This window comes from Sciurus vulgaris (assembly GCF_902686455.1).
Source record: "Sciurus vulgaris genome assembly, chromosome: 1".
NCBI classification, from domain to species: domain Eukaryota; kingdom Metazoa; phylum Chordata; class Mammalia; order Rodentia; family Sciuridae; genus Sciurus; species Sciurus vulgaris.
The window spans coordinates 114115345-114135125 of record NC_136461.1 but is presented as its reverse complement, the minus strand read 5'-3'; the positions used below and the strand labels follow the sequence as shown (position 1 = coordinate 114135125).

The window sequence follows — 19781 nt, the reverse complement described above, 5'->3', positions numbered from 1 at the left end:
AGCAACAGTGAGATAGTATTTCACATTCATTTTTTGACTATTATGTAGACATCTGATATCACAATATTTTGCCAGAATGGGAAGCAACAGGAACTATTTTACACTAATGGAGGGAATGCAAGTTGAAGATCAATGTGACACTACATTGAAAAGTTAAACCACAGCATGTCCAATATACCATGGTATAATTCCTCAGCATATCCTAGACATGCTGTCCTACAATGGACAATATGTAAAGAACTTTTAATAATGGCGTCTACAATTATAAGACAGTTGGAAAGAACATAAATATTCATTAAAAAGAAACTGCTTAAATACATACCAGAATGACTGTAAGGGGCAATATTATACAGCATTAATAATTGAACTAAGCCATACAGATTTACATGAATAACTCATTAATGTTTCTGTAATAGGGAAGCAAATTTGCATAAGGGCGCACTAAGTATGTAATGTTTAAGTTGAGAATGTAAACTGTAGTATATATTTTAAAGAATCAGTAGGAACATTTGGATCCAAACTCAGAAGAAGGTAGGTATTAAATGTATGAAATTCTTTACCTCTTAGCTGGGTGATCAGAAAGAAATTATACATTAGATAAATATTTATACTCTTTAAATATAAATTTCTCAATAAATTATAAATATTTTAATGTAAAAATTGTTAAAACAAAATATTTTAATTTAAAAATTTCTTTGAATTAAATAATTAAATTTAAAATTCTGATTGTTTTTCCTTTTCTAAAATTTTGGTTCATTGTACACAAATGGAGTACAACTTTTGTTCCTCCAGTTGTACACAAAGTAAAGTCACACTGTTTGCGTACTTGTACATAGGGTAATGATGTTTGTCTCAATCTATTATCTTCCCTTCTCCCACTTCCTCCCCAGCCCTCATTTTCCTCTGCATAATCCATCCTTCCACCATTCTTGCCTTACCCACTCCCTCCTTTGTTATATATCATCATCCACTTATCAGAGAAATCATTCAGCATTTGGTTTTTTGGGATTGGCTTATTTCACTTAGCATGATATTCTCCAATTCCATTCATTTACCTGAAATTCCATAATTTTATTCTTCTTTATGACTGAATAATATTCCATTGTGATATATACCACAGTTTCTTTATCCATTCATCTATGGAAGGGCATCTAGGTTGATTCCACAATCAAGCTATTGTGAATTGAGCTGCTGTAAACATTTATGTAGCTGCATCACTGTAGTATGCTGATTTTAAATACTTTGGGTAAAGCCAAGGAGTGGGATAGCTGGGTCAAATGGTGATTCCATTCCAAGTTTTCTAAGGAATCTCCATACTGCTTTCCAGAGTGGTTGCACAAATTTTCAACCCCACCAGCAATGTATGAGTGTACCTTTTCCCCCATATCGTCACCAACACCTATTGTTGCTTGTATTGTTGATAATAGACATTCTAATTGGGGTGAGATGGAATCTTAGGTAGTTTTGACTTGCATTTCTCTTCTTACTAGAGATGTTGAATATTTTTTCATATATCTGTTGATTGTTTATAGATCTTCTTCTGTGCAGTGTTTGCTCATTTCCTTAGCCCATTTATTGATTGGGTTATTTGTATTCTTGGTGTAAAGATTTTGAGTTCTTTATAAATTCTGGAGATTAGTACTCTTTGGAGTGTGCATGGCAAAGATTTTCTCCCATTCTGTAGGCTCTCTCTTCACATTGTTGATTGTTTCCTTTGTTGATAAAAATCTGTTTAGTTTGAATCTGTCCCAGTTATTGATTCCTGCTTTTATTTCTTGTGTTTTGGAGTCATGTTAAGGAAGTCTGGTCCTAAGCTGATATGATGAAGATTTGGACTTACTTTTTCTTCTATTAGGTGCAAGGTCTCTGTTATAATTTCTAGGTTCTTGATCCATTTTGAGTTGAGCTTTGTGCAGGGTGAGAGATAGGGGTTTAATTTCAATTTGCTGCATATAGATTTCCAGTTTTCCCAGCATCATTTGTCGAAGAGTCTATCTTTTCTCCATTGTATGTTTTTGGCACTTTTGTCTAGTATGAGATAAATTTACTTATGTGGATTTGTCTCTGTGTCCTCTATTCTGTACCATTGATCCACTTGTCTATTTTGGTGCCAATACGATGCCGTTTTTGTTACTATTGCTCTGTGAGTATAGTTGAAGTTCTGGTATTGTGATGCCACCTGCTTCACTCTTCCTGATAAGGATTCCTTTAGCTATTCTGGATCTCTTATTCTTCCAAATGAATTTCATGATTGCTTGCTCTATTTCTGTAAGGTACATCATTGGGATTTTGATTGGAATTGCATTGAATCTGTATAGCACTTTTGGTAGTATGGTCATTTTGACAATATTAATTCTGCCTATCCAAGAACTTGGGAGATCTTTCTATCTTCTAAGATTTTCTTTAGTTTCTTTCTTTAGCATTCTGTAGTTTCATTGTAGAGGTCTTTTGGGACTGGGGATATAGCTCACTTGGTAGAGTGCTTGCCTTATATGCACAAGACCCTGGGTTCAATCCCCAGCACCAAAAAAAAAAAAAAAAAAAAAAAAAAATGTAGAGGTCTTTCACCTGTTTTGTAAGATTGAGTCTCAAGTTTTTTTTTTTTTTTGAGGTTATTGTGAATGGGGTAGTTTTCCTAATTTCTCTTTCAGCGGATTCATCACTTATGAATAAAAGTGCATTAGATTTATGAGAGTTGATTTTGCATCCTACTACTTTCCTGAATTAATTTATGAGTTCTAGAAGTTTTCTGGTGGAAGTTTATGGATCCTCTAAATCATGTCATCTGCAGATAGTGTTAGTTTGAGTTCTTCTTTTATTCGTGTCCCTTTAATTTATTTCATCTGTCTAATTGCTCTGGCTAGAGTTTCAAGGAAGATGTTGAATAAAAGTGGTGAAAGAGGGCATCCCTGCCTTGTTCCAGTTTTTAGTGGAAATGCTTTCAGTTTTTCTCCATTTAGAATAATGTTGGCTGCGGGCTTAGCATAGATAACCTTTACAATGTTGAGCTATGTTCCTACTATCCCTATTTTTTCTAGTGTTTTGAGCATGAAGGGATGCTGTATTTTATCGAATGCTTTTTCTGCATCTATTGAAATAATCACATGATTCTTAACTTTAAGTCTGTGAATTACATTGAACCAACCTTGCATCCCTGGGATGAAACCCACTTGATCATGGTGAACTATCTTTTTAATATGTTTTTGTATGAAATTTGCTAGAATTTTGTTAAGAATTTTTGCATCTATGTATGGGATATTGGTCTGAAGTTTTCATTCCTTGATGTGTCTTTGTCTGGTTTTGGTAACAAGGTGATATTAGCTTCATAGAATAAGTTTAGAAGGGTTCCCTCCTTTTTTATTTCATGGAATACTTTGAGAAATATTGGAATGAGTTCTTCTTTGAAGGTCTTGTAGAACTCAGCTGAGAATCCATCTGGTCCCAGATTTTCTTGGTTGGTAGACTTTTGGTGGCTTCTTCTATTTCATTGCTTGAAATTGATCTGTTTAAATTGTATATGTCCTCTTGATTCAGTTGTGTGGATCATATGCCTCTAGAAATCTGTTGATGTCTTAGAGATTTTCTATTTCATTGGAGTATAGATTTTCAAATTATCTTCTCATTATGTTTTGTATTTCAATAACGTCTGTCATGATATTTCCTTTTTCATCACAAATTTTAGTAATTTGAGGTTTCTTCTCTCTACTTCTCTTTGTTTAGTGTAGCTAAGGGTTTATCAATTCTGCTTATTTTTTCAAATAACCAAATTTTTGTTTTGTCAATTTTGTGAATTGTTTCTTTTGTTTCAATTTCATTGATTTCAGATCTGATTTTAATTATTTCCTGTCTTCTACTACCTTTGGTGTCGATATGTTCTTCTTTTTCTAGGGCTTTGAGCTGTATGTTAGGTCATTTATTTGTTGACTTTTCCTTTTTTTATTGAATGCACTCCATGCAATGAATTTTCCTCTTAGTACTGCTTCCATAACATCCCAGAGATTTTGATATGTTGCATCCGTGCTCTCATTTACCTTTAAGAATCTTTTTCTCTCTCTGAATGTCTTCTGTTATCCATGCATCATTCAATAGCATATTTTTTAGTCTCCAGGTATTGGAGTCCTCACTTAAGTATCTCAGGTCCTTGGAACTTGGAAAAAAAGCAGGAAAGAAGAGATGATGCTGTTCCCACTAGAGAGAGTACTGTGAGATTTCCTGTCTTCCCTGGAGAAGCCCCTTAAATTCAGGCACAGTTTCCCCTACCCTAGGGAGTCCCCAGGATGAGGGAAGAAGCCCAATTCTTGTCTCCAGGAAGACCCAGTGTGACATTAGAACCTATCCCTTGAACTTGGAAGTCCTTCTCCCAGGGCCTAATATGCTGCCAGCGTCCTTTGAGTATCTCTGATCCTAGTGCTGAGAGATTCAGGTATTGCAAAGATCACAACTTATATGGATTGGAAAGACCCTTTCTTCAGGGACCTCATGTCATTGGGCAGAGAGGAAATGCAGCTGGGGCAGTCCCAGGAGGGGAAAAACAAGAAGGATGATAGCAAGAGAGGATAACATAGGAAAATCATCATTGGAGGATGAAAGTGTTAAAGTATATGAAAGTGGAAGACATATTGGGCAAGCTCCCTGGACATGGAGGAGGCTCACTGAGGCTGACATTCCTCCAGACTCTAAACCTCCAGTTAGGTGATAAGAAGGACTGACAGAAGCACAGAGGGGGAGTGCCTTTCCCAGAGCTGGACATTATTTCCAAGCACCTGACACCCAGGATGAAGAGGTGAAGATTGGTATGTGTATGTGTGTGTAATTAATGGTTCTATTTATATAGGCAGTGGTGGCAACAGAAACTCTTTGAGGCCCATGTGCAGGAGAGATCGTAAAAATTTATTCAGACGATAACAGTCTGAATAGGTTACATGGAGTCATTTTGTCATTTTTGCTAAAATTCCTTGGGAGAGCAGATGTGGAGAGAGGAGGGCACTAGGAAGAAGTTGGTTACAGCAGAGTGTGATACTGTCTGTTCCTGCCTTGTGCTGGTTCAAAGGTTAGTGCTGCTCAACTTTACACCCTGCCTTCCACACCCTGCCTTATGATGTCAGGGTTGCCAGCTGGTTACTGCAAATGTCCACCCATAGAAAGAAGCTATCTGAAGGCAGAAGCACACTCCCTCTTGTCTGCTTCCTGTTCACTTCCTTATATCTTCCTTGGACCTGGGGTGTTTCACCCCCAAAGCTGGAGCCACAGCAGCCTCCATGTCACCCCACCCTGACCTCCTGACCCTAGCAGAGACCATTTATTCCAGTAACAACACTGCTTAGTTACCATTTTCATAGAGGCCCCTTTGTTGTGTCTTCTTAGGGACCCTAGAACCAGTACCAAACAGGAGCCCCTTCCCAGAAGCCTGGGTCCCAGCCACAGGGGAATCCTCTTCCAAGCTCACGGACTCCTGCATTAGAGAGAGGGGTCCACTCCTCAGAGTCTCAAGCTTCAGCTTCGTGAGATCCCTCCTCCAGGTTTCTAAGTTTAAATAATCCCAGCATGCTCCCTTTCCCTGCCATCTGGGTGATAGTAGTCAAAGTCACTCCCTCCAAGAACCCTCTTTGTTTCTTATTGGCCTGCTCCATTTTCCAATGCCAAATTAACAGTGTGTAAAGTTCTTCCTGTTAAAGTAAACATCGTGATTTTCTGTGTCCTGACCAGTGCACTGAGCAGTTGCTTTCAGATCTTATGAGGACCAGGAATTGAAAGAGTTTTGTTCATAGGACTCTGGTAGGCTCCAAACCAGACACTGCTGCTGCTGGGACGAGGCAATAAGGAAGACAGAGCTAAGACCAGACATACTCATCTTTCTCTGCACATTCTCCAATAAGAGAAAAGTATTCTAGAACAATAGAGTGAGCAGATTGTTTTATTGTTTTCTTGAGATAGGGGACTGCATAAGAATGGCATAAAAACTAGGAATATCATAAGAACAATTTGGGGTCCCCAGAGCAGCTACAGAGATGGGATCAGAGGTCAGAGATGAATTTTGTGAGAGGACACAAATTTCTGGATTCCAAGTCAGCAGAATATTATAGCACAGAGTTTTAAGTCTTTACTAAACTCTCTCAGCAATACACCCAGGTTCAAAGAAGATGAAGCTGTTCATTTCATGCTCCTAATTCTGCTCATCTAGGACCAGGGTCCACTTCAGCAGCAGCCTCCAGATTGCTGGCTGCTGCCCCCTCCACAGCAGCTGGAGCCCCCCGAGGGCTGGCTGCAGCAGCCAGAGCTCTGTCTGTGGCGGTGGGACCTGCGGGGCCTGTGGTGGCTCAGGCAGCAGCCACCACCCCCAGAGCTGGAGCCACAGCAGCCCCCAGAGCTGGAGCCACAGCAGCCCCCAGAGCTAGAGCCACAGCAGTCCCCAGAGCTGACACTGCAGCAAGAAGGGGCTGGAGGGCACTTAGGGGGACACTTTGGGGGGCACTTTGGGGCAGGGCACTTCTGAGGGCACTTGGGGGTACACTTGGGAGGGGGCTGGCATTGCTGCTGGCTCTGCTGGCAGGACATCTTGGCAGGTGTGTGTTCAGGAGCTGAGGGAGAGACAAACACAAGTCAGACCCAGTTTTTTACTTCCTTCCCAGTTCACTTATTCTGCAAATCTTTTGATCACGCACAAGAAAATCACTTGATTTTTTATTACTTTGTATGTTTACTAGATGCTTTCTTTCAGAGTTTCATTGCAAACCTATTTTGGAGGTTGTCAAGCAATATAATCTCCAAATATGCAAAGAAAGTGACCCATTATTAAAGTCTCCAAAGTGTAGGAAGAAAGACATGGAAACAAATTTACTCCAGTCCGATATCCACTCCATCACATTAACGAGAATTATGATAATGTCCAACATAGGGACCAGTTTAGAAATAAAAGACTCTTTCAGAAAATAGAAAAAGCATTCCTTCTTGGAAGAATTTCCAAAACATTTTGGTTTTGCTGAAATATGGACAACTATAACTGCAAACAACTTTCAATGTGTTCCAATCAGCACCATCTATAACTGAAATCAAAGAAGTGACTTCACTGGCCAGTGCTATTCACCAGAACATCATCATTTTGTTTCCATGTTCTCTGACCCCCAGTCCAAATTTCTTTTAAAACAATCTTCTCACTGAGTCTAACCAGAGTCACAGGGGTCTCTGATCCTTTCTTCTAAACACCAACATCTTCATTACATTTTTGCTACAAATGGATAAGGCTCTATTTCCAAAATCATATACCCACTGTACAATTCACTCCCATATACTCCAGTGGCAAGCATTTTTATTCTCTAATGTCAAAGAAACATACTCAGAAACAGAACAATTTTATTTCTCTTAAACTATAGCATATAGCTCCTCAAATCTTCCCATTTGCCCCTGATTTCTCGCCCTCCCTCTTTCTTGCCAATTACAACTCTGGGTTTCTCAGGTCCCTGTCTACTCTCCCCTCCAGTTCTGCTTTGAGGATCCCTTTGAAGAAGCCCCTGCTCCTGTTCCCAATGGACACTTACCAGGTCACCTGAAGCACGGAGTATGTGGACACGTTAGGAGGTGAGTGGACAGAGATATTCTGTCCTTGAGCCTTTTTATACTGACTTGGGCTTTACCCCAGATGTGAGACAGGGCCTAGGCATGGGAGGACCTGCTTCCTGACACCCACACTGTCTTGTGACAGGTAATGACTGGTGCTCCATACGTGGGGCTCAGGTCAGATGCTCCCAACTCAGAAAGTGCTTAAGCAGACTTGGATGGGCAGAAATAGATGGCACCACTCTAGGAGTCCTCTACTTTTCCATCTAGACTTTTGGTTCTTGATGGCTTGGTGTGAAAATCCACAACTTTGAGTTGTGGTGTGAGAGTGTGTGTGTGTGTGTGTGTGTGTGTACAGCATAGTGATTGAGAAAAGAGGCCCTAGAGAGGTCAGCAAAGTATTAAACTTCTTGAATTTCATCTTCTTGATCTTTTAGATGGATATAATAATAAAAATGAGTTTTGCAGGATTAACAAATTAATTAAATTGTTAAGAAGAAGTAGCCATGATAATAAAGATAATACATGGCATGTATTGACATTCTGGAAATGAATGGATGGATGAATGGATAGATAGAGGCAAATTTTTAGGGTGCCTTGGGAATTTTTAAAGCCACAGTTGAAAACTAGGTGGATCTTGTTAAACTAAATGTCATCTCTTTTTTTTTTTTCTTCTACATACCTCAGTGAGTTTGACTTTGCAAAGGCAGATATAGAATGGGTATAGGAAAAGAAGATTAAAGAGAGGCATGAGTTCCTAAGTTATAGTATGAGAATAGCTTGAAATTTCCTAGGAAAAGTCTGAAGGAATGAGAGGAGATCAGTAACCAGAATGGCTTTGAACTGTGGCATGAAATGATGTTACTGGCATATATAAACATAAACACATTCAATTAGAAAATTTTGAATTATTGTAATATACATGTTCTGTGTTTATTTCCCCAGTTTCCCATGCTAAAAATAACTAATGGAAAAGTTTTAAATTAAAATCACAATATCTGAAAAAACATGTTCAAAATATAACATTGAAAATTTACTGAATGGTTTCAGCTGGTTGTAAACTATAAGAGAACTGATTAGTGTACTTTAACTCGAAGAAATTATCAAAATAAAATGGAGAGGAAAATACTGAAAAAAATGAACAGAAGATTAATAATATGTAGTCTAACATGCATGCGCGCACACACCACACACACACACACACCCACACACACACACACACCGAGTCCCAGAAAGAAAGAAAAAAATAGAATGAGTGAAGAAATATGTTTCAAAATAATGGTAATTTTCCAAATTAGTAAAAACCATCTAACTTGTAAACCAAGAAATTAATGAATTTCAAGCAGGATCCATACATACAAGAAAGCCAATAAGTGGTTCTATATATCAAGAGGGAGCATACAGATTAGTCTTAGGCAAAAGATTGTGAGGAAGGGTATTGAGAAAAGATGGTTAAAGACGTCTGGTCAGATAGACTTTAAAAGACTAGATCTGTGCAAATAGTGGGATTGAGAAAGAGTGGGCGTGGTACAGTATGCATGGGGCAAGGGGTGCAGAGGTCTTTGGTGAGCCATGAGGGTCCAGCCTTGATTGGAACACAGACCCTGTGTGATGGAGTGGGGAGGATGAGAATGAGGTCCAGAGTCATGTCGAAAGAAGACTGGATCCAGTCTGTGGGGAATCCATTGCTAGGGTAAGTCACTTGGGCTTTATTGAATGTTCACCAGATATTCACTGAAGGTTTTAGTTTGATTTACTGTTGTCACTGTATGTTTGCTGTTTTATTTATCGGTAGGGAAGAATAATTAATTTAGAGTTGTGCCCTAACATGGAAGATGACTTTGGGGAAGATCTGGGAACTTGAGGGCATCAGCAGTAGGGAATGAGATGAAACAAAATGATGACCAATAATTCCCCAAATGATACTACATATTCACACTCCCATATTTGCAATTTCCAAATCTATAAAACACTAAAAGTTGAGCTTTTTTTGATTGTTGCCAATACTCATATGGTAGCAAAACCATGTCACCTACTGCAAATGTTCCTGTGTTCTGTTATAGAAATATTAATGCCCTCCACAAGGAGGTAGGATCCCAGGTGTCATAGGGATGACGAGGGATAGGGTTTCTTGGACTGTCCACCATGCCTGTCTAAGAGGCTCTAGAATTTTGGGGTTCAAATTCCAAAGTATTGTGTTGGATAGGGCTGATTCTGAAGTATACCTGTAACTAATTCTATTTGTTGTATTGCTCTCCTTAAAGAAGTAAAAATATTCTGAATTTCAAAACACCCTTATCACTATGGATTTCAGATAAGTGTCATTAAAGGAACACAAAATGTAACAGTTTTCAGGGAATGCCAGATTTTCACTAATCATTACTATTTTGGTTAGGAGAGCATGTTGTACACTCTGTCTGACCAAATTCTCAGACTTGAAACAAGTTTCAGATTCTCCACATTTTTAACTGACCCCTCAGAAGTGTCTCAACTCATGTTTACACCATTAACTCTAATTCATAATGAATTCTTACATGGTATGTTTCATATCCTCAATTCTTCCTTGATGTTCGTGGGGGACCTGAATGAACAGTGGGAACCTGCTTACTGAAGGCCCTCCCAGGGCCCCTGTGTGTTTTTGACCAGTTCTCCTTTTACCTATTAACCTCACTAAGCAACCATCAATACAAATCCCTTCTCTTTGTGTCAAAATGTCCTGTGTTACAATTTTCAAGACAGTTGAAAGTCCTTCTTACAATTTTTCCACGTTGTTACTGGCATTCCATAGTACACAAATTAGGAAGTTTAGAAAGTCAGCGTTCTTTTCATTTTTAATGGGTGGCAGAGGCAACGACAAGGCTGGATTCTCTATTGGATGGAGTGCCCTGAGGGCAAGGTTTGAACTTCTTTCCTCTGTGTTAGCAAATCTCAGTGAGGGAAGAGAGAGGAATAAGTGCTGTACCCTTATCCCTCACCCTCATCCCAAAAGAGAACATTTGACAATTTGAGGACACGTTTGGTCATCATAGCTTCTCATATCTAGTAGCTAGAATCCAGGGATGTTGCTAATTACCCTACAATGCATAGGACAGTCATCCCACAACAAAGAATTACCTGATCCCATATTCAGAAATGCTAAGGTTGATAAACCCTGTTTTCCTACAGGGAAATTAAGACTCTACTGTGGTACTAGCTCCTGAATTTCTAATTGAACAGAACAAACCTCTAAAGAATGTTGGTGAGATACTGTGGGAAAGATTGATTAAGTGATGGATTGCTCAATCCATACTTTTTATCCAGGCAAGTTTAAGCCAGGACATCTTCCAGTGACTAAGATTCCAAACCTGATTCAAGCCTAAGTGTATTTCTGATCTATTGCAAAGCTTCCCCTCTCTGGTATTTCCTCTCCCTCTGGCTGACCCAAGGAACAATGCCAGTGGCATTGGGTGGTATTACTGTGCTGATGACCATTTGTGATGACTGTTTGCCTCACTGTCCTTCAGTCCAACATTTGCTAGGCTACCTGAGCTTCCTGTCCCCCACATATTTTGTCTTCTAGGCTTCGCGTTTGCCTCAGTCATTTTCCACCAGCAACTTACCCCATCCCTCTCCTCTGCTATTCCATGTCCCTCATTCCTCCAATTCCTCCTCCTGAACACTTCCCCTGACTTGCCCTCTACATTTCTACATATGCATCCTTCCAGCTCATCTGGCCTCTGCTTGAGCCTGGATGTGACTTGCTTTGGTGACCAACCTCCCTCATCAGACAGACAGCTCCTCAAGCCAATCATCTGCTTTCTTCTCTACTTCTCCTCTTGGGGGTGAATATAGCACTGCCAAAAGTAAATGTGTTTCATGTATATTTAGTATTTTACACTATACAAAACATTTTAAAATAAATTATCTCATTGAATTATCAAAATGACCCAGACAGAAACACGTTTTATGCCATATTTTATAGATGGGGAAATGCAGTATTAGGGAAGTTGCCTAAGCCAAGAGCTCTTAGTGAGTGAGAGGTGGGGACTAGGTTCAAACCCATGTCTCATGGTGCATCTCTCATGCCACTTATCTTTCCCTGTCTTATAGTCTGACACCTTGTGGGTCCCTTCTTCTCACACACTGAGCTCAGTCTCTATCTCCTTCTTATGTCTGGGTTTCCCACCCATGTTATCCCACTGCTATACCTGTTCTTAGTTCCAAAGCAGTTTGTATATTTTAATGTTACATAATTTTAAAAATTACATCCACTTTTTCCATTTTCCCCTGTCATAATTAAAACTCCTTCAGAACCAGGATCTTTGTTTTATGCACTGATTTATCCAAAGCACCTAGAAGAGTGAGTGGCACATAATAAAAACCTCAAATAATCTTTGAATATATATCTTGCATGCATGAATAACCAGTGCATTCCATTCCAGAACAGTTCTATTATATCCATATGTCTAGCACTAATCTTCCCTTAAAGGTTCATATTCACTGAATTTAAGCTCTTTGAGTTTATGAAAAAGCTGATTCTTTTTCCAAATGAAAGTTCTCCAAATAATGGAAGATGGAACCATGGTACTTCTTTCAACCCATAACTTTTTTCTCCTTCTACAGGGAGAGAGATGGAGTTTTGGAACAAGATGAGCCCTTGGATCCAGCACTATCCAGTATTAGATGTATGACCAGACAAATTAGTTAACCTCTCTAGACTTTTTCTAACCTGTGTAAAATGGAGAGAATACTAACAGATTTTTCAAGTCGTTGGAAGTATGAGGAAGGATTCTGACCTTGGGTGGATTTCTGAAAGATATGGAGATGTCATGGAGGCTAGTTCCTGTGCATCTGTCAGAAATTTATCCAAGGTCAGAAATTCTTCCTCATACCACACACGGTAGGTCACCACTTCCAGCCCCATTGCATTTGATCTGAGCTGAACACCATATGTACCACAAAGAACACTATCAGGCACAGCTATTAAGAATAAAAGTCTATCACCATTGGCACAGATAATCTTACCCTTGGCTCATACTAAGATTTTAATCAATCAAGTTTGCTTTATATATCAGGTATATATCCATCTATTCATGTACAAAAGGACCTGATCTGTATCTTAAATTCATAACTTCACATTAAACTTAATTATATTTTCTTTGTCACATCAATTCCATGATTCTAACCTATGTTGAATCAGAAGTTATAGTTCAATACCCTCTTAAAACTCAAAGTCACCTGAAATGTTGGATACTTTTTTCAAAGTTTTTCTGAAGTGTTAATTTTAAAAAGTTTATTTGACTGAGGATGGGGTTCAAAGATGAACAGAAAACATCCATACAGGGTTAGGCACCAGGAAGGATATTTAATAATGAGGAACCACTCCTTCCTCCTTGGGCTGTCATTATTAGCCATAACACACACTAATCCTGCTCTCACCTCCACTGGGAAAACACTCCTCTTCCCTTCATCAATCATCTCACTCACACTCACCTTTTATCTCTCTGATTTGTAGTTGCCTCCTCTGGGTACTGACTCACTATGCTGCCCCTCTGGTGGAGCTGCATGACTCTCATGTTGAAGCTCTCACCATATCAATTTTCTAACTGTCCTGCTTACCATTGGAACTCCAGGATTAACCCAGTTCCTGGAAGACTATTGAGTCCCAATAATTAATTTATCAAGTGAATGATGTGTTGATGCACAGTGATAAATACTTTTCTACCTGATGGATATAACACTAAAGAATAGAGGAAAGATATTGAGCCAACTTAGTGTTCTCATGACGAGATGTGATGAGAAACATGATGAGTAGGTTTGGCACAGTCTGGGTTGTTCCGAGTCCTTTAGATACTTGTTTTGTCTTCCAGATCAGGAAGCCTCATCCTTAGGAGAGGAGGATGGTCCCGGGCAATGGGAAGCACAGGGATCATCAAGCATCACCATGTATTCCTGACTAATCTCATACATGACCATGTGGAGGTTCTGGGATGTCTAGCCATGCCAGAATTCAGGACAATGCTATGGGCAGGGACCAAGTCATCAACAAAGCATCCATATTTGCACTTCCTGAATTGATCTGATCCTATTACTCTCTATCTATGTATTCTAATTTAAACAGAACTATTCTCTGACACATCACAGTCTTATTTGCCTATGCATTCAATGTATTTTAGGATGTAGAACAAACTGTGGATGTGGAATTTCTCCCTCTTACAGTTGTGGGAATACCTAGATTAAAAATAGATATGTCATAACTAGAACCTCATTTCCTAGTAGAAATACTTCTAACCTATGCCAGGTCCCCATCTTATTAAACCATGTACAGAATCTCATTCTGAATGTTTTTGGTGGCAACCAGGTTAAAGATTAACAAAAAGAAATGAAGAGATTTCTTGGTCTTAGGTACTTATAGACTGAGGATAGAACATTTGGCTTCACATATAGGCAAGTTCATAAAACCTCCCATAAAAGACAGTTAACAGGTCTGTTTTTGCCACTATGTCCACATCCTACTCATTTTGAGGACAGATATGTACAAATTTCAACTCTCCCTCTGGGTACTAGTAAACTAATTTTTTATATCAATATTTTCTACCTTCTGATGGCCAGAATAAATTTCAGATGGAGGTTCCTTTATTTTGATGATCAAAATTGAGTAGGTCTGGGATTCTGTGTTTTTAAGTGAATAGCCAAGGCAATTTCACTCTAGTATAGTATCAGCCACATAGAAGGAATTTCTATAACACATCTGGTAGGGAAGGAATCACTGATAACATCCAGTACAATTCTTCAGTCTACAGTGAAAACTCCTAGAGTAGGATATTTAAAGAAAAGGATAGAGATTTACAAAGATGTGGAAGCAGGATTCTAAGTTGGAAATCGTGGTCTTTATGTTCAATCTTTCTTACATTCACTTTGATTAAGTTACCCCTCATCTCTGGAAACTAGGCAGCATGCAGAATCCTGGCCTAATGTCTGCTTCAAACTGCTTGTGAGTTGGTCAATGCATTTCTGAGAAAGGTCACTAAACTGAGACAGAAATAATGTTTTGCAACACATTAAGTGCCTCATACTAGTGTGAGATTCAAAGGGGAGTCCTTCTTGTGTGTCTTTGAGCACTGTTAAGGGCTCTATAAGTTGTGATTTTTTTTTTTTTTTTTTTACATTTTTGTGTCCTCAGTCCTGATTCTAGATATACTGTAAGGTTTGCTCAAATGTTTGTTGTAGAAAGAAAGAGCGTAAATGGGGTAGGTAAGACATCAGGGACATGTTAGAGAATGAAGAATAGAAAAGACGATGGAAAGGGTCTTCCAAGCCATTCTTGAAGGGCTGTGGGATATTTTCTAAACCATTCTCCTAAGATCACAGTCACTATTACCAAATGCATTTTAAAATTTCCAGCCTTCAAGGGCACATAGACAGAGGAACACAGGCACACACAAAGAAACACGAAAACTTCTCAAAAGAGCATACACTTTTGGGTACCTCTTTGATCCAAGGTGTTTGTCTCTGACTATGGAGATGATATGGAGGTTGGCTCCTGCACGGCTTTGGTCAGTGGGAGACACCATCACCCAACTCCTTCCTATATTCTGATAATGGACAGAGTCTTTCTCCAAAGGACAGTGTGGGTCACAGAGCACTGCCTGTTCCTGTATAGTGAACTGCCCCCTGAACCTGAGGGAGGTTGGGGCTTCTCAGGGATGAATGCTCTTTTCTCATTGTCAGCTCTGTGTTTATTTTGCATCTTGAGGGGATGATCTGCCCTTACCTACTCCAAAACAGAAGGATCATTGTCTAACAGTGCGTTAAGAGAATGGGGTACATTTAAAAAGTTCCCATCTAGAGCTTCCAAACCTTTCCCCATGCCATGCTTCTAGGTGATAGAAACTCAGGGATGTCCCACAGGGGAGACAGTTGCCCTGACAAGCCCCTCTGGGAATGTTCCCCAAAGCAGATACAGTCTGAGAGCTTCCTGCTTTTTAAGAAAGGAGGCAAATGTGAAACAAATAAAAATTACCTGTTCTGTAATTGAGCAAACTCCAAGACTATTGGAAAAATAATTGTGTTAATCCAGGAAAGATCTCCGGGAGAGGGACAGTGACTGAGATCAAAGGCACCAAGTGTAGTAGAAAAAAAGTGCAGAAGGGCTTTAGAAAATCACTTAGATCCTGTGTGCTTAGATCTCCAGCTACAAAATGATAAGCTAATAATGCCTGTCTGATGGGTTGTTGTGGGAATTAGAGTATAGTCAGTCAGACAGGCAGACTGACGTACTGACATGTATAGATAGATAGGCAGGTAGGCATCTTGTCAGGGTTTGTATGTGAGGTATCCCCCAAAAGCTCCTGTGTTCATGCAGGAATATTCAGAGGTAAATGATTGGATTATGAGCACTATATCCTACTTAGTCCCCCTAGTGTGAATGGATTCACTGGGTGATAACTGTATCTGTGGGGCGTGTGGCTGAAGTAGGTGGGTCACTCTTAGCAGGCCCTGGAAGGGTTCATCTCCTCTGCATCCCTTTCCCCTTTCTCTGCTTCCCAGCCTCCATGGGTAGAGGAGTGCTCCTCTGCCATGCCTTCCACCATGTCTTTCTCCCTCAACTCAGGCCCTGAGCAATGGAGTTCGCTGACTATGGACTGAACTTTAACTGTGAGCCAAAATAATTTTTTTCCTCCTCTAAGTTGTGCTTGTCATATTTTGGGGAAGTGGTGAAGAAAACCTAACTAATACACACTTGTTTTTATACACCCATATATTTGGTAATCAAAGGGCTCTGGAGACATTGGCATTCCAATCTCCCAGGGGCTGTCTCCAACTTCCTGGGCCCAATCGAGTCTCCATTTTTCTCAATCCAGCCTGATTGCCTGTCTACACTGACTGCCTGTCTTTAATTCTTGCCTCACATATATGTCTATAATCGTTATATAATATTCTTCTTTTTACCTGTTTTGTCTACATTCCATTAGTTGTATTCATCTTTTTCCATTCTTTTTTTCCCCCTCTCAGACTTAATCATTTCAAATGACTTGTGCCTGTGTGAATCTGTTATTGTATGTGCAAGCACGAAAAACCAAGACGGAGCAGAACTCAAATGGGCCAGCAAACTCTATCATCAGTGGGATGGCACATGACACATGGCACATTTTCAGGGGAGAAAATGGACACTGGTTACCAGAGGTTCTGCTTTTTATAGGTCTTAATGAGAGCTGATCACAGTGTAGTGGGTAACTGACCCAGGCCTGGATACAAAATTAAGGACACTAAAAATTAGTGCCTGGGAAAGGGAGAGAGTTCCCTTCCCCTTTCCTGCCAGCTGGTTTTCAGGGAACTTAACTAGCACTATTCACTCCTTCCTTTTGGATTGTAAAGGACTTTCCCTTGGATCTAACTACTTTCCTTTGAAGTGTAAATACCCCTGTGAAGGCTCCCAGGCCCAATCCTGGAGATTTACCTTTGGCTTGTAAGAGCAGCCAGTCCACTCTGCTTCTGTAAACAAGCTTCCCGCTTGAAAACTCTTACATACCATCATATATCAGTTTTTGAAACCTTGTGCACAACTATGTATCGTTTTAGGCTGAAAATTTATGACATCAGATAGCCTATAAATGTTGTGAAAAACTGGTAAGGGGCACTCAGAATCTGGAGTGGTGATCTCCTGTGGACCACTCTTGGAGTGCCTTTGGCTGCTTCTTGCCTGATTCCCACAACAGCAGCAGACTGTTTAGTGTACTTAATCATTGGAGACTTGGGAAGTGCCAACTGGGCAGTCAGGGAACTAGTTGTGCAGGTTAAAATCCAATTCAGGAAAACAGTTGTAAAAGTTTGAAACTCATTCTAACTCAGGGAAACAATTGTAAAAGCTTGAAACTCATTGTCCCTGGGATAAAAATCTAGAGCCCAGAGCCCACTTCCCCACCAGGACTCAGCGTTCCTGGGGAAGGATGAAAGCCCAGAGCCCTGTGCTCATTGCTCACCTTCTTCCTCTGGGATCCATTGTTACCCACAGCTTCACTATTTGCTTTTTTCCTTCCAGGACTCATCACTCAGGGGCAATGGGAAAGGGTCAAAGTCCAGGGCCCAGCACTCATCGCCCTTCTCCCTTCAGGACCTATTGTCACTGGGAAGGGATGAATGTTTGCCTTCTTCCCACCCGCACTCCTCCCAAGTCACACTGTCCTCCTTTCTTCCTGGGGGATGTCTTGGGGGATATTATTTTTCATATCCTTCAGTACCCTTTAGAGAACTTTTCAATTAAGTTTTTGTAGTTCTTATAATTTTTATCTGTATATTAATTTATTCATACCTCATTTTCTAATTTCATTGAGTCATTTGTCCATACTCTCCTTTAGCTCTTTGAGAATATTTAAGAAAGTTGTTTCTAAATTGTTTTAAAATTCTTCTTTAAGGAATTCTTGACTTGTGTTTTCGTAAAATCAGATTCTAGAGATTTGTTTTATTCCTGAGAATGAGCCAAGTTGTCCTCTCTCTTTATATGTCTTTTGATTTGTTTTTTTTTTTTGTTGTTGTTGAAGAATGTGTGATGGGCTGACAGATCTGGCTTCATGAGAATGGTATAGGCCAGACTCTAAGGGAAATGACTAAACAGACTCCATTTTGCTCTGAGACTCCATATTATGTAGGAAATAATCTTCTCCCATGGGAACACCCCGCCTCTGTGCCCATCCTCAATTACTTAGTGTGACATGTTTAACAATACAGAATGACAATTCCTATGTAAAGAAACATTGCTCTCTTTTGCTCCCTATTGCTCCTAAACAATGTACCATGTGAACAGTGTGTGGATGTTAGTGAAGCCAGAATTAAGAACAGGTAATTAGTGTAGAAATAGGGGATCGGGTCAATTCGAGGAAATGAAGCCATGAAGCCATCTGCCTCTGGAAGTTGGAGACTGCCCCTGAAAGAATGGAATGTCGAGGAGCTCCAGAGCCCATTGATTACCAAATTTACCTGCCTTTATCAAGGACTGCAAGCAAGGAGCTGCTAATTAATGCCCCCTGGGCCCTTGCCTGCCTGAATCACCTTGGCCCTCCCCCTGCCCATTGCTTCTCACTTAATGCAAAACTGGGCCTAGTCATGTAGGCAGGAAGGAGAGATAAGGGGGAGAGAACTGGAGAACAAAAGAGAATTTAACCTATAAAAGATGGAGGGTGTGCTCACTTCTTGGGACTTTAGAACATCAGCCATGGCCCCCTTCTTCCTACCTGGAGAGGTCTGTATTATTACCTTTAAATAAAACCTGCTTAATATGCTTGCCTTGGCGTGCTTCTCTAGTGTTCAATCTTCAACATTAGAAGGAACAGAACCTCGTCACCAGTAAACGGTGGTATCAGTCACGGCTGTTCTCCCAATAGCCATTTTTTGGGGCATTGTGTGAGATAGTCAGCCGGCTGGCTTAATAAAGACTCTCAAATTTGAACTTCTCAGTGGTGATTGGTCTGTTCTTAAGTTGAGCCTCATAACAGAATGCACATTTGAATGCTTTCCAATCTTTGGGAACTGGTTCTGTGGAGCGGGGATACCTTCTCTCTTCAGCATGTCTGAAGGCTCTGGGTTCTTTCCAACCTTTTCTGGGGATGCATCTTCCTTGGGTGTGTTTGTTCCAGTTCTCTCCACTGTTTTAAAATATCTTAATTTCCCTGAGAGTTTTGTTCCTGTCTCTTCTTGGAGTCTTGGCCTGTTGTGTTAGGAACAGTTATGGTTCGTTGCTAGCTCCCAGAAAATGCTCCGCAGACACAGGTCTCACACAAGGAATTTTTATTTTATGCAAATGATTCACGTCTGCTCGGGGAAAGGGAAGAAAGAAAGAGAGCATGATGCAAGGTTTCTCTCAGACATAGGAATTTCGTGGGCTGAGAGGAACCAATCGCGGAGGAGAATTCTTACAGATTGACTGATGGACCAATGACATATTAGAACGAAACGTGGGAGGCAGGAAGATTACGGCAGGCAGCATAAGCCGGAAATTCCTGTAATGTAAGAGGCGGGAAGAAAGCAGACTGACAGGTGATGGGGAGGCCGGAAATTCCTGTAATGGGAGAGGCGGGCGGAAGGCAGATTGACAGGTGGTGGGGGAAGCCAGATTCCTTACATGTTGTATTCCTTAGCTCCTAACCTCTTGCCCTAAGGCATCCACAGTCTGCCCTCTCCTGAGGCTTTCATGCTGTAGTGGGGCTGTGGCTTTCCACAGCCTTGAATGTCATATTGCAACTATGCCACTG

General features: G+C 40.3%; 1 protein-coding gene across 1 annotated transcript; it reads right to left on the bottom strand.

Moving 5' to 3' along the window:
* Window positions 1-5898: 5898 nt before the first annotated feature.
* Window positions 5899-7600, bottom strand: LOC306670803 (uncharacterized protein). Its single transcript, XM_079155783.1, has 2 exons — window positions 7536-7600; window positions 5899-6578 (listed from the first exon to the last, which is right to left on the bottom strand). The coding sequence occupies exon 2, from the start codon at window positions 6553-6555 to the stop codon at window positions 6196-6198; it is 360 nt and encodes a 119-aa protein (XP_079011909.1). The 5' UTR covers window positions 6556-6578; window positions 7536-7600; the 3' UTR covers window positions 5899-6195.
* Window positions 7601-19781: the final 12181 nt, after the last annotated feature.

Excerpts from the sequence above, each read along its gene's own strand:
- LOC306670803 (XM_079155783.1), bottom strand. The coding sequence starts at position 6,555 with ATGTCCTGCCAGCAGAGCCAGCAGCAATGCCAGCCCCCTCCCAAGTGT.